The sequence below is a fragment of the Lepidochelys olivacea genome (genome assembly GCF_965140295.1).
Source record: "Lepidochelys olivacea isolate rLepOli2 genome assembly, chromosome: 14".
NCBI classification, from domain to species: Eukaryota; Metazoa; Chordata; order Testudines; family Cheloniidae; genus Lepidochelys; species Lepidochelys olivacea.
This window is the reverse complement of record NC_140424.1, coordinates 23332363-23350266: the sequence shown is the minus strand read 5'-3', so window position 1 is coordinate 23350266 and position 17904 is coordinate 23332363. Positions and strand designations below refer to the sequence as shown.

Genomic DNA, 17904 nt, shown 5'->3' with positions numbered 1-17904 from the left:
CTGGAGCGTGCCCTTTCATTGGTCATGGAAGAGAGGCCAAAAGAAACGGGGGAGCCCCATACCACACAGGCACGCACTGGGCAAGTGGGGGTCACACCAGCTACCCCTACAGAGGCATGACAATGGACCTCAGTCCTGATCTGTAGCTGCTCCTGCTACTCCAGCCCTGGGACCTCAGACACCTCTTCCAATAGAGCTAAGTCTGGCCCTGCGGATCTTCACTGCTATCCCACTTGTGGGCCTTTCCCAAACAGAATCTGCCAGTCAAATCAACGATCCAATAGCCTCTCACCAAATCCTCAAGAAGGAAATAGAGCAAGGCCACCCCAAATCCAGCACAGGACTCTGCCTCTGCCTCAGTTACCCCACTCATGTGCAAGCCAGCCCACGTCCAGTGTGTCAGTGACTCTCCATCAGTGTCAATATTTCAGTCCCTTTCCCCAGGGATACCTTTACTGTTCACACACACAGTTCAGCATCAAAGCAGGTAAACCTGGCCCATCCTACTGCCTGTATCTCCAGCCAGGTCTTCCACCTAGGTGGCTAGACCCCGCTTCTGCATCCTCCCCTGACCCTGGCTCTTCTGCAGGAGCCTCTCTACTCCCAGCAGCCCTCACCTTAAGTGAGCTGCTTGTTGGCCTCCTCTGCTCAGCCCAGTTCCCTTAAAAGGCCACCCCGCCCTGTGACAGGAAAGCTTAGTGCATTAACCCAACACACTGTGCTGCCGATCCCCTGCTCTGGAACCAGGAGAAATAAAACTTGCCTCCCAACCATCTGAGCCCGTTATTTGACAAACACTTCTCAGACTTAGACACCATCAGGGTTTCATTTCAGTCACTTAAGGGCACTCACAAAGCTGGTCTTCGTCGGTCCACAAGTGGAAGCTGATATTTGGGTTGGGCAGCGGGCTGCCATGGAGCCCTCCTGGTGATCTGCCTCCTACAGGAAGGGGAAGCACTCGGTTAACAGGGGTCCTTATCTGCACCTAGTGCAGCTCAGCCAGCAATTTGGTAGATGAAAAGAAACTGCCCATTAAACATGAGGGAGCAGCCAATTTTCCCACACACCTGCACTGGAAAAGCCCTCCAATGATTTGCTCTAGGTTGAGTTCTTCTAAGCCCCAACCTGCCCAGGGGCCCAGCTCATAAATGAGAAGAGCGGCTTAACCCTCCCACCCGTTCCATAAAGCTTTAGACCAGGCTCAAAACAGCAGAGCGTCCCATGGCATCGGGGGCTTAAATAAGACTTTCTTTTAAAAAAATATTACTCATCAATGCATCAGAAATGCGGCACTGTGCATGCACAGCAATTAATCAACTTCAATTCAAATATATGCCCCTGCAGTTCATCAGAGCCCCATGTACATCCTGGAACCCTCCAGGTATGGCCTAATGGTATTAACGTGCCTTATACCAGTATATCTTATTCCCTGTCCTATACGGGGATAAGCTATACTAGTTGTAAATGCCTTTATACCCCAGTTGTAAATGCCTGTATAACGCCTTTATACCGAGTTGTAAATGCCCGTATAACTGCATCTGCACTAGAAGGGCTGCAGGCTTTAACTGTACCGGCGTAGTTAGAGTAGTCCCACTTGAGTGTGTACACAAGGCCTTTGCATCCCAGTTGCTCTGGAAATGGTGAACATGCACTGCTAGGATTCAGGAAAGCTTAGTCAACCGCAGAGACTGCTCAGATTGCCCTGAACTCAGTAGCCACAGCTGTTCCTGGGACTGGTGCCCTCACTGGACATTCCAGCCCCTTGATTCCTATGCTTTTGGAGTATACAGCGTACTTACCTCCTGCTGAGGAGTTCAACACCATGCTGTAGATCTTCTCCAGCCTCTCAGCGTGCCGGCCACGGTCTGCATTCATCTCACTTCCTGTACACTCGACGGCTGCCACCACTTGCCGGAAACAGTGCTCTAGTTCATCTGTGGGCTTATTCTGTCACAGAGAGGTGCTATTAATAACTCAAGGGTATGAATATTAGATACACTATATGGGCGAGGCATATGGAAGGGGGAGACTAAAAAACATCCACTACGTTTTGATGGACTGAAGTCCAACCCCATCATTTCACAGCTGCTGAAATAAAAGAAACCATTAAATAGCATTAAACTTTCAGGGTGCATCTACACAGCACAAACAGACCTATGGCAGCAAGTCTTAGAGCCCAGCTCAACTGACTTGGGCTCACACTACGAGGCTAAAAATAGCAGTGTAGACAGGACCCTCTCCCCTTGCAGTGTCCCACAGTTTGGACTCCAGTCTGAGCCTGTCTAAATAGCAAATTTTTCTGTCTCAGAGCGTGAGTCCTGTGAGCCTGAGTCAGCTGACCCAGGCCAGCTGCGGGTTTTTTATCTCCATGTAGACGTACCCTCTGACAAACTGTCGCCCTAACATTGGGGCCAGTTCTGGCACGCTGCACAGACCAATGCAGCAGAGATGCCAAGTTGGGAGGAAGACAGACTAACTGTTTGGTCCTACTCTAAGCCAGCTATGCGCTCCATCGGCTGCAAGGCAGAGGTAGCTGCTGAAGTTCATGCTGGAGGCCTTAGTGAGGGCAAGATACTCAGCAGCAGAGCAAATGGGCTCTTGAAACAGCTCCCAACGGGACATGAAGGGAAGAGGGTTCTGTAGAGGATGATGGTGCCCCTAAGCGAGAGACCTTCTCCAGGTTTATGTTAGATGGAGGGCTCAAAATAAACAGTGCTTGCTGGGCTCCACTAACGGGCCTGAACTGGCCACGCCTATCATGCTTGGTCCCCAGTGCTCCCTTTAAAAGGCTACTCAGGAGAGTGGGACATTTTCCTGTTGAGACATACTTTTCACAAGAAAATGGCTTTTCATCTCAAACAAAAAGTTGCAGGGAAAATTATTCATTTCAAGTCAATTGTCTGGTTTTTCAAGGCGAACCTGGAAATGGAAAACCAAATATTTTTAATGAAAAGTGGACTTTTAACCTGAACAGTTTTCAAAAACTGAAAAAAAAAATTAATTTTGGGTTTCAGTTTTTGTCAAATGTGGGAAATTTCAATGAAAATGAAAAAAAGCCCCCCTAAAATTTATTTTTTTGCAAGTGTCCTGCAAAAATAATTAGTTTGTGTTTTGACCAACTCTATTGTCCAACTTTCAAATGCACAATGGAAGTGCTCACAGCTACCAAAGTACACTAAACCGCGCACACATGTACTGTATATTTGTATGAAATCACGCATCACAGTAGCAAAATCTGCTTTCTATGTCAGTGGAAGCTAGTGGGGGCTGAGTGCTTCTGAGAAATTGTTCACTTCATTGAGTTGTCTAAATGAGAGCAGAGCTCTTTTGAGAATCTGGCCCCACATAAACGTGGGTCAAGTTCATGGTGATATGAAGTTGCAGTTAAGCCATTACCTGAAGGATCCTCTGGAAACTTTCAACATCACAGTCCTCACCCAGAGCCGCCTGCACAGCACGTGTTATCACATAGCACATGCATGATCTGGGATTCTGATACATCTGAGCAGCTTTGACTTCAGTGACTAGTGAATTGCATACAGCCTTGGAGAGCAAATCTGGATCTGCAAATATGAAAACTCTGTGGAAATGAAGGGTTGAAAAAATAGATGCATAAAATAAATGAATATGGTTATCAAAGCAGAGTATGCAAAAAGGTAGGAGTCAATGAAGACTGGGAGGGCAGGTAAGGCATGCCATTGTACATCTAAAATGCAAGGTGATGGCTGCCACTTTAATGCTTCAGGGCTTATGCTGTCAACCAGCCAGTGTCAGGAAGAAATTCATACTGTGGTGTAACACTGCACAATGAAGGGATTAAAACCTGCTGAAGAAGCCAGCATTGTTCCCCATCTGGAGCAAGATTAGATGGGTCATCGGCTTTTTCTGGTACAGCTGGGTCTATTCCCATGTTGGGTCTAATCTTTCAGGCAGAGGTTCAGAGAAGAAAATTGTCTGCCACTGGGCCAGGTTCAACCCTGGTGTACATGGATACAACATGGGGGGAGGGATAGCTCAGTGATTTCAGCATTGGCCTGCTAAACCCAGGGTTGTGAGTTCAATCCTTGAGGGGGCCATTTAGGGATCTGGGGCAAAAATTGGGGATTGGTCCTGCTTTGAGCAGGGGGTTGGACTAGATGACCTCCTGAGGTCCCTTCCAACCCTGATATTCTATGATTCTAACTCAAGTGAAGCCAGTGGAGATGCACCCTCTTACCCAAGAGTTGAATTTGGCTCATAGTAATTATTCGCACTCTCAGACTGGAATGAATATTTTGGGTCAGCATCATTCTGCTCAATTAAACAGAGCTGCTGCAGATACTTCCTGTGCTTCTATACCTGTCTAGGGGAAGCTCCCTTCTCCTGGGGCGTGGAAAACCAGCTGGAATAGTCAGTAAAACACCGGCATCCTGACACCAAGCTTGTTTTAACAAACCTGAGATGCCACTGACGTCTATTGTATTCTGCTTTGTAATACCACTACCAGGGCTTTAATTTTGCTCCAGTTCTGTGCTAGATTTTTGATAGTATTGCCCAGTGCCATTAAATGCTGTGTCCACTATGCAGTAAAGGGACAAATTTTGTTGCAAGATTAAAATGCCAGGCAGTACGTACCTTTCCTGATAAGGATATGGGTCGCTCTTCAGACTTTGTTCAGAAATAATCATTCGTTGGTATAACACTCCTAACAAATAAAAATATGCACATGCAACAGATAGTAACAAGAGAGTGGCCTGATCCTGCTCTCACCCCGGCATGAGTTAAGAGTAACTTTGCTAAATCAGTGGAGCTACACGATGATAAAGCAGGTGTGAGAGGAGAATCAAGCATGCGTATATATAGCCCAGAATAAAGTAGGAAAAATCTAAAGGGAATTCTGCTAGAACACATGAAAACACCTTCTGTTTAGGGATAATCCCAGGTACACACTGCCTGTATTTCATGTCTTTTGCTGACTAGATTACAAATTAGGGGGTGGACTCTGAAGCAGATGCAGGAGAAAGGGCCTGATTTGCTGATGACTTTTACCCTGTGTCATCATTTGTGTCAACACGAAGTCAAAGCAAACTGCTGCCACATCGGAATTGTGGTGCTTTCCACTCCCATTGCTGCAGTGTCCATGATGACCCAAGGTGCAAGGCAATGGAGAAACTGCCCCAAAGATCCTTGTCCCATTCAGCTGTTGCCAAGGGAGAGTGGTCATGTGGTTAAAGTAGTGCTCTGGGAGATCTGTGTTCTCTTCCCAACTCTTCAGCAGAGACTGTGCCTCAGCTAAAACGGGAATAATACATCTCTATGTGGTGGGAGGGCCTGTTTGGTGCTCTAATGTGATGGTGATGGAAGCCATGGGGAAAAAACCCATAAATAAGAATTTTAACAAATAAGGCAGAGAAAACTGAAAATACAGGATTTCGGCAGTATTGTTTCTAAACACACCTATTCTCCAGACGACACTAACTGGCTCTTTAGTATTTAGCACCTGCTTTTCATAAAAGAGATGATGAGAGAGCAAACGTTGGGAAGGCTGCAGGATTAGGTTTGATGGAGATTTCTCATGGCAGGATACAGATCTAAGGAGAATGGGTTTACTGTGTGGTTTTATAACAGTCTGTCACTAGTAACTGTTGTAGAGCACTGGACTGGCCCTGCTGGGCCCATTGCATTTCCACTGCAGACCAATTTCCATTGTTGATTTTTGGTTTTAGGGGATGGGACTCAGAAGTTCTGGGTTCCGTTCCTGGCTCTGCTCCAGACTCCGTGTGTGTAACCTCTGGGAAACCACTTCATCTTGTCTATTGGAATTGTGAGCTCTTTGGGGCAAGGACTCTCTTTTTGTTCTGGGTTTGTACAGCGCCTAGAGCAACGGGATCCTGGTTCATGACTGGAGCTCTCAGGCCCTATTGGTAATACAATAGTAAATAACTTAGCAAAATGCGGCTCTGATCTCAGTGAATGCCTCTGGGCACAACTGTAATCCCCATTAATAGTACAGGGGTGGTGAGTCTCCTTGAGATCTGGGCACAGAGGGTCTCTTCTAAGCACAATTCTCCTCCTTTCTGTGAAGAAGGAACTTTTGCTTCCTTCCCCACATCATTCAAAGTGAGGCTGAGGTCTCCAGGAGAAGAGAGCACGGTGTGACAGTCTCCTGTGCTGCAGCCATTCAGAGAACAGAATGGGAGCACTCGCTGCCTACAAGAGGACCTCTTAGACACTTAAAGACACAGTGAAAAGAAAATACCCATCACCCTTCTGGGGACGTAAATAATTACTAAAGCAAAGACATCACCATTTCATAGCTACACCCCACGCCACAGGAGAGATGCCATGAATTCCACAAACCTGGTGCCACTCTTTCTGTTTTTAACCGGAACGCGTAGTCCAAGCCAATGGTACAGTAAGGTTTTGGCAGGGTTAGTAGCTTTTTACAGAAGTCATACACTCTTTCATAGAGATCGTCTGAAATGCAGGGAGCCTGGAATGGGAAAGGAACAGTTAACAAGATCCCAGCTGAGATGGAGCAGCCTAAACATAGGCTCCCTGTGGGGGAAGCTCTTCACCATATGTGAGAGCCATAAGAAACAAGCAGCTCAGGGATGCAAGGACTCAAGATTAAGGACAGGTTTCAGAGTAGCAGCCGTGTTAGTCTGTATTCACAAAAAGAAAAGGAGGACTTGTGGCACCTTGGAGACTAACAAATTTATTTGAGCATAAGCTTTCGTGAGCTACAGTACAGCTCACTTCATCGGATGCATTCAGTGGTTCCGATGAAGTGAGCTGTAGCTCACGAAAGCTTATGCTCAAATAAATTTGTTAGTCTCTAAAGTGCCACAAGTCCTCCTTTTTGTTTTAAGATTAAGGACCAACTTCATCTTTGGTTTAAAGGATGCAACTCTAGCTGACATCGATAGGCCTGCATCTGACCCTAAGACTAGACAAAGCAATGGAAATTCTGCAGAGATCTAGAAATACCCTCTTGCAAGGCTGCAGGGGCCAGATGTCTAAAGGCATTTAGGTGCCTAAGCACATAAGAAAATCCCATTATGTACCTATTTGCATTTTTATACGTTTGCATCTAAATACCTTTAAAAATCTGGCTCGAGGTGACCTGTTTAAACCCTATTTATTTCACATCCCATGTTATTAAAGCTGAGAATTCAAATGCACAAAATTGGGAAATTTAAGGTTCTTGCAGAAAAACTGATCCAGCCATATTACACAGGCAACATTTTTGAAAATATTCTATGTAGTTATACATGTACTGTATATATAGGTACAACATGGCTGACTGAATGGTGGGTCTGATTTTAAGTTCACCTAGTAGTAACACCTAGCTCTTATATAGTGCTTGTCATCTGCAGATCTCAAAGTGCGTTACAAAGGAGGTCAGCATGATTATTCCCATTTTACAGGTAGAGAAACTGAGGCACAGAGAAGGAAATGACTTGCCCAAAGTCACCTATTACAGAGCGAGGAACTGAACCTAGGTTTCTTGTACCCTCTACTAATACACTGTCCACATGGCCACACTACCTATTCTGCTATAAATTGGGTGCAAGTGATCTCAGGGCCAGGCCCCATAGCTTTGAATTTCCCTGAACTGTTAAATACCATCTGCAGATCTTACCTTTATTAGCGTGTACATTAATGTATGAAGCAGGGGGATGATGTAACGTCTATAATCTCCTTTTTCTGCCTGCAAAATCAAGCCAAACAGTTAACTTAAGCTCATGCTGCTTAATGACTTGCTGACTGGTGAAGCAATTGAGTGGTGTTTGCATCAGAGGAAGGAAACCCAAATGAAATGCTGAGCACACCCTGCTCTTTTAAGGCACAAAGCATGAATTTCAGCAAGACAGAAATGCAGGGGCCTGCCAGCTTGGTCCAAGTTCTCAGTCCAAATAGATGCGTAGATAATGTCTGAGGAGACACACAACACAGTGTGTGTGTTACAGTCTTTCCTATATTGTTTAAGGGTCTTTCCTATATCGTTTAAGGGGGTTTCAAGTGCCAGGTCTGTAACTGCCCAGTGACAGAACTCTCTTTGTTTGTAACACAGTACAGTAACTCCTCACTTAACGTCATCCCGGTTAACGTTGTTTCGTTGTTACGTTGCTGATCAATTAGAGAACGTGCTTGTTTAAAGTTGCGCAATGCTCCCATCATAATGTTGTCTGGCAGCTGCCTGCTTTGTCCACTGCTTGCAGGAAGAGCAGCCCATTGGAGCAAGCTGGTGGGGGCTTGGAACCAGGGTGGGCCGGCAGCTCCCCCATCAGCTCCCTGCTCCCCTAAGTTCCCTGTGAGGCAGCCGCCCAGCAGGCTACCAATTCCTGGGCAGTTCAGCTGCCCCTCCCCCACTGCCATGTGCTGCTCCTGCCCTCTGCCTTGGAGCTGCTCCCGGGAGCCTCCTGCTTGCTGTGGGGGTGGGGGTAGGGGTGGGAGGGGCGGAAGAAGGGTGCTAATGTCAGGATGTCCCACTCCCCCCACACTGCTATCACACACACACACCCGCTCCTTTACCCGATCTCCACGGGGGTGAGGGGACACGGGAGGGCTCAGGACCAAGGGAGCTTGCTGGCAGCAGCTGCTGTCTCAACTTGCTGATCTACTTTAAAAGGCAGTGTACTTAGAGTAGGGTCAGTGTACTTAAAGGGGCAATGCGCATCTCTCTCTCTCACACACACACGGTGTGTGTCTCTGTCTCTCTCTGCCATGCTGTCTCCCCTCCCTCCATTCCTGCTGCCTTGTAGAGTGTGAGGCTACATTAACAATGTGTTAACCCTTGTGGGCTCAGCCAAGCCGAGCGCTAGTTCACCATTCAGCAGTAAGGCATTCCCTGGGAAATATCCCACCCTCTTCCACCCTCTGACTCCACCACCTCAACCAAGCTTCACAATCATCATTGCTGTGTACAGTATTAAATTGTTTGTTTCAAACTTATACTGTAGTCTTCCCCTCCCCCCATTTACATTAATTCTTATGGGGAAATTGGATTTGCTTAACATCGTTTTGCTTAAAGTAGCATTTTTCAGGAACATAACTACAACGTTAAGCTACTGGAGTAGCAGTAGCTTCTATGCAGCAATGCCGAACAGCCAATGCCAGGGCTGCCAACCGTCAGGGGTTCAAAAGAGAAAATTCCCCAGAAAAAAACCAGGAGATTTATTAAAGGCTCACAGACCCTAGTGCCCAATGCAAGTATAACACCCTGGCCTAGTGTGGGTGTTAATGTCTCTGGCTAATAGCCTGCCACAGCAACCATCCAGTCTGCTACTATGGGCTAGCTACAGGCATTCTGCCTTTGGTCAGACAGCAGGGGCTTGTGCTTTTCCACACTGGAGAGCCAGGTTTGATCCTTGTGGCAAACTCCGGTAGCTATGCTTTGCAGCACTAGTGCAAATGGCATAATAACCTGGAAGGAGCAGTGTCTCTGTGTGTCAGTGAAGAAGCACATAATCAGCTGCAGCCACATCACCAGTCAGGTGTACAACAAATCCAGCTGACCCCTCTCGCTTTACTCTTCCCCAGCTCTCAGACATTTCCACACCTTTTCATTCTCTGCTTTCCCCTGCCTGCTCTTTTCCCTGCCAGCCATCCTTTGGGAGACCAACTCAGCAATGGTGGTGGAGGGGAACAGGAAGCACACCTAGCCTCTGCTAAGGGAGAGGGCTCACTGTATCTGCTCTGATCACTGAGATAAGGAGCCTGCTGCATTCACTCTGGCAAGCAGCATGCGGTGGTTTGTGTTTCAGACCGAGACCTTTCTTTTATAAGCAGAGAGCCAGAACCCAACCCTTGCTAAAGAGATGGCATCAAGTGTCAGTCAGCCAGCTTAAGCGGCTGCAGCAGTGGCAAATCAGATGCCAGTGCCACCACAACGTGACCATGGCATGGAAATCTGAGATCATTATACACAGAGATAAACACTTGGAGCCAGACTGCGGGTGTTTGTGTGGGTGGGTGTAGGCGGACAAGCAGATGCAAAGAATTTCTGCCCCCTCCTTCCCCTGCCTAAGGCCTTGTGGCTGTCAGAAGGGCAACAAAGAGAAGGGATCTCTGGCCTCACTCCATCTCTGCACCAGCCTGCAGAGCAGACAGAACACCATGGGGAGCAGCCTGCACTGCCACCCAGCTCAGGGAGAATAGCCCTAGAGCACTGCCCCCCAGCCATGCTCCTAGCACCCTGGGGCCCCCAAGCCAGGGCCTGGGAGCAGCTCTGTACTGGCTGGGGAGAGCTCCGTCAGGGAGAGTAACCTAGGGGGCATTTCCACCCATTTAAGGCCCCTTGACACTGGTCACACACATTTATTATCAGTTTAGCTATTTCAATTAGCGGGGTGATTTTTTAGCAATACAGATTTTCTGGTACAGCCCCTAGTGTGGATGCAGTTATACTAGTATGAAGGTACCTTATACTGATATAGCTTATTGCTCTTCCCTACAGAAATAAGCTAGACCAGTATAAGGCACCTTTATAGCAGTTTAGCTGTACCCGCACTGGGGCAAGTCGTACTGCTTTAACTGCCCCGGTCTAGTTAGAGCAGTACACCTTTTGTGTGTAGACTAGGCCTCAGTGTTACTGAGAATCTGGCCCATAGGCTTCAGCACTACACAGAGTGGGCAGGCCAGGCCCTGGAACTGGAGGTAGGGTATCTGAGTAACATAAGGAGAGAGGATAATGGCTGCGTAGTAGTGCAGCATTCCAGGACCAGACAGTCCTGGGAAGGGCAGGTGGGGCAGACAGGGTTCACTCTAGGGGTACAGGAGGGTATAGAGCAGCTAAATTATAAACGGGGGGGGGGGGCGCAGTGTCAGTTGTTATAGGTATGCTGGGCTTTGTGCCAGAAGATGAACATAAGAGTGGCCATACTGGGTCAGACCAAGGTCCATCTAGCCCAGTGTCTTCCGACAGTGGCCAGTGCCAGGTGCCCAAGGAAATGAACAGAACACGTAATCATCAAGTGACCCTGTCGCTCATTCCCAGCTTCTGGCAAACAGAGGCTAGGGACACCATTCCTGCCCACCCTGGCTAATAGCCATTGATGGACCTATCCTCCATGAATTTATCTAGTTCTTTTTTGAATGCCCAAAAAACAGGAGGTGAGATACTGGGGTTTCTCAGCCTCAATAGGACAGGGAACTGGCCTACAGTCTGTGATCTGATTAGCGGCCTGCTTGTGGGGAGAGGTGGTGATGTGTAGGTCAGATGGGTGGAGGAGAAGTTCTGTGATCTAGGCATAGGTGGGCCCTGACACAGAGTAGTCATACAGCTTCTTGTAGCACCTTAATTCTAAGCTACCAGACATTCAGACATTTGTCCTTAACCACAGCACTGTATTTCCTAATTCAGGTGACACCAAACAAATCAGGTCCTTGTGATAAACCCGCTGAGCAGCTGGAGGCCAGGATGGGGCAGTGTGGTGAATCTCCTAAGGGTGACTCTTCTGCTGCTCTCCTCCTCCAGGCATGGAGGGAGATAGGTCATGGGGGCTGGGGAGGAGGTTCCATGGCAATTGAGAGAGCAGCTGGGGTCCCTGGGAGGAGTGTGGTAGAAGGCAGTTGGTGGATTGCTATCTGGACCCACCCACCCACTGAAGTACGTACACAGCTTCCCCAAATTGTGGTGTTCACAGCATGCCACCAAATTACAGGAATGAGGCTGGTGACCACACACTCTCCCAGGCGACAGAGGAAATATTGCACAGCAGAAACACAAATCAGCCCCCACAATAATTCCAGCCTTCACTGCCCCCTGGTTCGGCCATCACAGGCACTGAGCTGTGCAGTTAACATCTCTGTGCTCAAAGTCAGAGCTCCAGAGATGGCTGAGATCTTCCTTCCCAGCAACATCCATAACAGCAGGAAGAGGCCACTGCGGGCACTGGCCTAGCGACCCAGTCAGAGATGCCATGCTAAGGAAGGCCATATAAAGCCATGAGATGGGTATGCTAGACCTGGACTGATCTGGTACCAGGCACCAATGGCAGACATTGCTCTCTCTTCTTACCCTTTCCAGCTCTTTCACCAGGATTTTAACCAAGATGGTGCTGTTGAGGGGATTCCGATCAATTTTCTTATGCAAGGTCCAGCGTAGCATCCCTGTAAGACCAAGAACAAGGGAAAGGTCATCCAGCAGAAAACAGTGCTAAGGAGGGAGTGCACCATGATAGCTAGGGGTGGGAACTAAGCCATGAGACTTGTGTTCTATGTCTGGCTCCACCACTGACTTAGGGCACGTGCATTCTTAGTCCTGCCACAGCAAAGAGGGCTGGATTCAATTCCTTCTCAAGGGCTCCTTCCAGCCCTATGTTTATATGATTCTGTGATTTTTGCTGGTATAAACTGCATCTCCTCTAGGGGTTTTTGCCAGCTTACAGCTTGTAACTATAACCAGCAAACCCTTTTAAGTGTAGACAGGGCCTCCATGGGGAAGTTTACTGGCATACATATACTGGTACAATTATACCGCAATAGCTATACTGGTAGAACTCATCATGTGGACACTTATTCTGGAATAAGTGTGTCCGCATGGGGGCGCTATACTGCTGTAATTACAGTGGTGAGTTTCCCCATGCAGACAACAAACCTTTAGTTACAGCAGTGCAGTTTCTGTGCATGGATAAGTCTTACCTCCCGGAGCACTCTGACGGGCAGTTATAGTCCCAGGGCTTCAACGGAAGCCTCCCACACTTAACACTGCACACGTTTTTAAATGGCGAGAGATGCTATCTCTGAGCCATCACCTTAGCCTTAGCAGCGCTGTCAGTATTCGTGCACATGAGAGAGCTGGTAGCAGTGCAGAGTCTCATGCCAAGGATAGTATCATCAACCCCAAGCAATCAAAAATCATCCGAAAGTCCGTTTGTTTTTTTTTAATCGCATAATTTTTCAGCCAGGTGTAAATAGTGGATTCTTTTTTATTTGCTTGCTGGGTTTTGAGCCTTTAGCTCGTAGTGGGGTTACATTTTCACCCTTGTCTCTGCCACTGTAATGGCTGGAAGCAGACTGTTTTAAAACAATTGTAGCAGAGAGTCTCAAGGCCATTTCCTGATCCCAGGAGCTGGGGCTCTAAGGAAAACGACAGATATCGTGAGACTTGAAGCAGAATCATGGGAGTTGGCAACACCTAGAATGTAAGCGCCTGGGGCAGGGACAGTCATTTTTATTTCCCCTGGTTTGTGCAGCACCTAGCATAATGGGGCCCTGGGCCATGACTGGGGCTCACAGGTGCTACAGATACACAAAATAACAACAACACTGCAGTGATGAAGAGATGACTATGCACAAACACTTCGCCTAGGTTACAGCGGGTCTGGTCTTGGTTTTTAAATGAAGGCTGAGGCGCCCCAGTGAGAGAAACCAAGAAACAGCAGGCTGCCTCCATGCATTAATTCTAATCTCCGAGTGACCAGGGCCAAGGCACAAAGTATGTGTGTGGGGCGTGGGGGGTTTGACGAGTCCCCCTCTCACTACTACCCCTCTGGAGCTGTGTGCCTTGCTTTGTAAAAATTGTCATTAAATCCCTGAAACAGGATTGGATAAATCCACGAATATAAGAACGGCCACACTCGGTCAGACCAAAGGCCCATCTAGCCCAGTATCCGGTCTTCCGACAGTGGCCAATGCCAGGTGCTTCAGAGGGAATAAACAGAACAGGTCATCATCAAGTGATCCAGCCCCTGTCACCCATTCCCAGCTTCTGGTAAACAGAGGCTAGGGGCACTATCCCTGCCCACCCTGACTAATAGCCATTGATGGACCTATCCTCCATGAATTTATCTTCAAGAGCTCTGGAACAATTTGTATAGTGGGGGTGCTGAGAGCCATTGAACCAAACTGTAAACCATGTATATAATGGAAACCACTTCAAGCCAGGGGGTGTGGCAGCACCCCCCCCCCACCCTTAGTTCCAGCACCTATGTTTATCTAGTTCTTTTTTGAACCCTGTTATAGTCTTGGCCTTCATGAAACATGCTCCATGTGGCTGGCCAAACGAAACTGGTTCCTCATGGCTCCAAGGCAGAAGCCACTGCACAGCAAAGATGTGAGTTTGGTCAGCAACAATGGGATGGCTCAACAGCAGCCTGCCTGCCAGGCTCTCCCCATGACGTTACAGAACACAGCACTCCCTGGCAGTCCTGGTCTGTAACTGGCAGCAGCATCCAAGAAGACAAAAGGTCACAGCACATGAGGGCTCCGTCTTGATCCCAGCAGAATGCCACCGGGACCCAGCTGCAACACTGCATGCTGGGACCTACGGTTTCCATTACAGAGATGAGGGCAATGGGAATGTGCTCCGTGGTAAGAAAATGAGGCTGCTGGAATATTATCAATAAGGCACCGGACAGGGCAGTGGTTGGGCCCCTCTGGCTCAGACTGCCGGCTCGAGATGTGATGGCGTCCTTTATGCACCTTCCCAAGCAGCAGCTGGGAATGCCTGCCCCATGCGTCATCTAGTGGCAGAATTCCACGTACCCGTTTTGATTGACAAACACTAACAGACAGACTCCTGGGGACACACTGTGAAAGCTGCAAGCGGAGATTGTTATGGTCTTCATTTTCCAAGCAGCTGGCAACAATTAGTCATGGAGCCAGATTCTACACTCAGTTATGTTAACACCAATCTGGAGTAACTGTGCTGACTTCTGGTACTACCAGAGTAACAGATTAGACTTTGGCCCATGGCCTAGTGGTTACAGCAGGGCACTGTGAATCAGGACTCCTGGGTTCTATACTTGATTCTGTCTCTTACAGCAAACAAGGTGCTCTGGCTCTAAGCTTCATTTTACCCTGGTATAAAACAGAGATGACAACACAGGCCCGCGTCCCAGAGGAGATGGGGTGTGTAATGATTTCACGGTAAAAAGCCCTTTGAGATCTTTGGAAGGAAGGGGCTACAGAAGGGCAAAGGGAGTATTATTATTATCATCATCACATCTCTATACAGATTCATTGTCTATTGAGCATTCAGATTACTGCGGTTGCCGTCACAGACTTTGAAATGCTCGCTGCTGATAACGTACAATAGCAACAAGGATAAAATTCACATATTTCAGTTTTGCAGAGACTGAGGATTCATTCAGGATCAGATCTAATTTTAATTAACGGTAACATATTCTGTGCATCCCCAGCAAGATCTATTTTAATTTTAATTCAGGCTGCTAAGGCTCTGGAACCAGTTGTTTGACTGACAGTGCAAGGTTTCAACTCTCCATAACTGGGGCATGTAAATAGCCCCATTCAGCTGAGGAGCCCAAAGCATTTTACAAAAAAGGGTTTTGTTCCCATGTTACAGACGGGGAAACTGAGGCACAGAGAAGTTCCGCGAGTTGCCCAAAGCCATGCAGTGACTCAGCGATGTATCTGGGAATGAAACCTATGACCTCCGTCTCTCAATGTTCTGGTCTAATCATCCAGCCCTGCAGATTAATGAAGGTTATTGGAGACCTTGTGCTGAAGGAAGATGGAGGAGGCTGGCTAGAGCTGCTTTGGAAGCATCATACAGAGTAGCTATAGTAAGGAGATTTCACAGTAGGAGAAATGGGTGCCCAGAACCAAAAGTTGGTTGAAAATTTTAGTCCCTCTGGGACCAGCCTTGCAAGCCAAGTGCACACATCAAGGAGATGAGAACAATGTAGAGCATCTGCCAGTGATTCAGTCTGAGTGCGGTGGGAGAATACTCCACCAACAATGTCCTGGGGCCTTCTGATCCCAACAAAATCAGAACAAACAGCCAGGGCAGTCTCTGACACTGACCTTGTCTGAGGCACAGAGAACAGGAGAGAGACAGTGCCAGGCAGCTGAGAGAGGGCCTGTCTTACCTCGCTCACCCTGGAAGGCATGATGGTGTCCGTCGAGTTCTCGAAGGAGGGCACGCACGCTGCGCAGAATGTCCGACTCCACCTCTGGCGCAAAGGGAGGAAAAGGATTTGAGCAACCAGCACAACTCTGCTATACTTGGGTAAATACTGGCATGTGGCTCGCTGCATAGGCATAAGGCGCCTACTTTGTATCACCTTCATTTAGGGTAGGTAGTTTTACAAAGGTTATGGAACTGGGGAACCCCAGAGATAGTCTCAGTAGACTAAGGCCAAAATGTTCAGACATGGTTACTACAGCTAAACTGCTAAATCCACAGTATGAATTCCCTGAGCCACACAGCAGGATAAGAAGCAAAGGGTCTATACAGAGTTTTTGCAACAGAAATTCTTCAAAGAATTGTTCAGGGTCTGCAGGGAAAAAAGTGATTTGCTGACAGACCATCTGTAAACAAAGAACAGAAACACCTTCACATTCGGGTGCAGCAGTAGCTTCTATGGAGCAATGCCGATTGGCATCAGCTGAGGAGCTGGCCAGCAATAGGAAGTATGGTCATCATGACAACTGCTCAGAATTTGGGGGTGGGGTGGAACGAAGCAAAACAATCTTGTTCAGACAGAGTTCAGGTTGTAATACATTGCAGGGAACCTTGTCAAAACGGTGTCGTTAACACGTTTGATATTTGAGAGTCAGGAAATTTAGAGTTAAGGTTATTTCAGAAATCTTAACTCTGTTCTCCTCACCCTACCTTTATGCCTATGTCCTTCAGGCACTGTGTAGCCACTACACTTCAAATAAAAGACATACCCTCCTCACGTAGATTGGACGCTTTCTGCAGGAAGGACTATCTTTCTCTTCTGTGTTTGCACAGCCCCTAAAACTACAGGGCTATGCTCCATGACGGGCTAGCACTGCTAGGCAATAATACAAATAATAATAACCACGGTACTGCCCCACTCTACTGAGTGAAGTACAAACTCTCTCGCCCACCATACAGGAGCCAGTGGCATTCAGCATATTGCCTGTTTCCTTCCATTTATGAGCCAACCTGCAGACCCGCCTTCCGACTGAGGTCAAGAAACCTGCCACATATTACCCTCTATGTACAAATAGCTCCCTCCTGCATCCACAATTCAACGAAGCCTGTCTCAGCCCCTCAGTCACCCTTCCATATAAACCACAAACTGCCTTCCGCTCTAAAAACGAGAAACATCTTAGTCGCCATCTTAGTCGCCTTCCTGACTCAGTTCTGAGACCGCAACACTCATCGATAGCTATATGTTGTGCTCAGCCTGGCATCATCCACTTTTCACATACTGGTCTCAGACCTTCAGAGCACCCCATTTTCCGAGGCAGGTTATAAACACAGAGGAGCCATAGGGAAGCAATGAATTCCCCTTGGACATCTCTCTGACACATAGGGAATTAAGGGCCATCATAGAGGGGGCTCTGTAGGGAGCAACCCACAAAACAGCTAAGTACAGGAGAAATACTAGGCAGGAAATCTAGTAATCAAGTTAATAATCAAGGAACTTCCAGGAGGATAGTAAGTTTGGACCAGCTGTTCTGTGTAAATGTGTAAAAGTAATAGGGTGGGCCAGGTGTCTGATTCAAAGCTCATTGGAGTTAATGGAAAGACTTCCATTTATTTCAGTGAACTTTGGATCAGGCCCTACAGCAGCATAAATTCAATCAAAACCCAAGGTCTCTGCTGTTCTAAAATCAGTACGTCAGTCTGACAACCACAGACCAGCTTCCAGGGACTTAGTGTGTGTCATTAATATCTAGATCCAATTTGCTGAGAGCTGGGAGAAGACAGGCATAGAGAAAGAAGAGAAATAATCTTCAGATGAAACAATTAAAGCTCATTTATTCCATAGCTGTAAAAATCCTGCTCCAGGACCCCAGAGGCATCTTGCCTTTCTCTTCATTAAAATAATCCATTAATTAATTAAAAAGAGATAATGCATTAAGATAATGAAAGATAATTCAGATTTGCATTGTTTAATTCTTTGCAAAGGGCCTTTGTACTTTCTCTCTTTACAGGAAGATGCAGAATGGAGTTTGCAAAACGTTCCTTGACTCAGA

The 17904-nt window shown here is 47.4% G+C and overlaps 1 protein-coding gene across 1 annotated transcript in view; it reads right to left on the bottom strand.

Moving 5' to 3' along the window:
- PIK3R6 (phosphoinositide-3-kinase regulatory subunit 6) overlaps nucleotides 1-17904 on the bottom strand; it is a 59699-nt gene that overhangs the window by 17043 nt on the left and 24752 nt on the right. Inside the window, exons 3-10 of the mRNA XM_084648285.1 lie at nucleotides 15819-15902; nucleotides 12005-12096; nucleotides 7625-7693; nucleotides 6340-6472; nucleotides 4615-4684; nucleotides 3397-3580; nucleotides 1800-1947; nucleotides 853-939 (exon numbers count right to left, since the gene is read on the bottom strand). Coding sequence (XP_084504411.1) covers nucleotides 853-939; nucleotides 1800-1947; nucleotides 3397-3580; nucleotides 4615-4684; nucleotides 6340-6472; nucleotides 7625-7693; nucleotides 12005-12096; nucleotides 15819-15902 — 867 coding nt within the window. The remainder of the gene's footprint in view (nucleotides 1-852; nucleotides 940-1799; nucleotides 1948-3396; nucleotides 3581-4614; nucleotides 4685-6339; nucleotides 6473-7624; nucleotides 7694-12004; nucleotides 12097-15818; nucleotides 15903-17904) is intronic.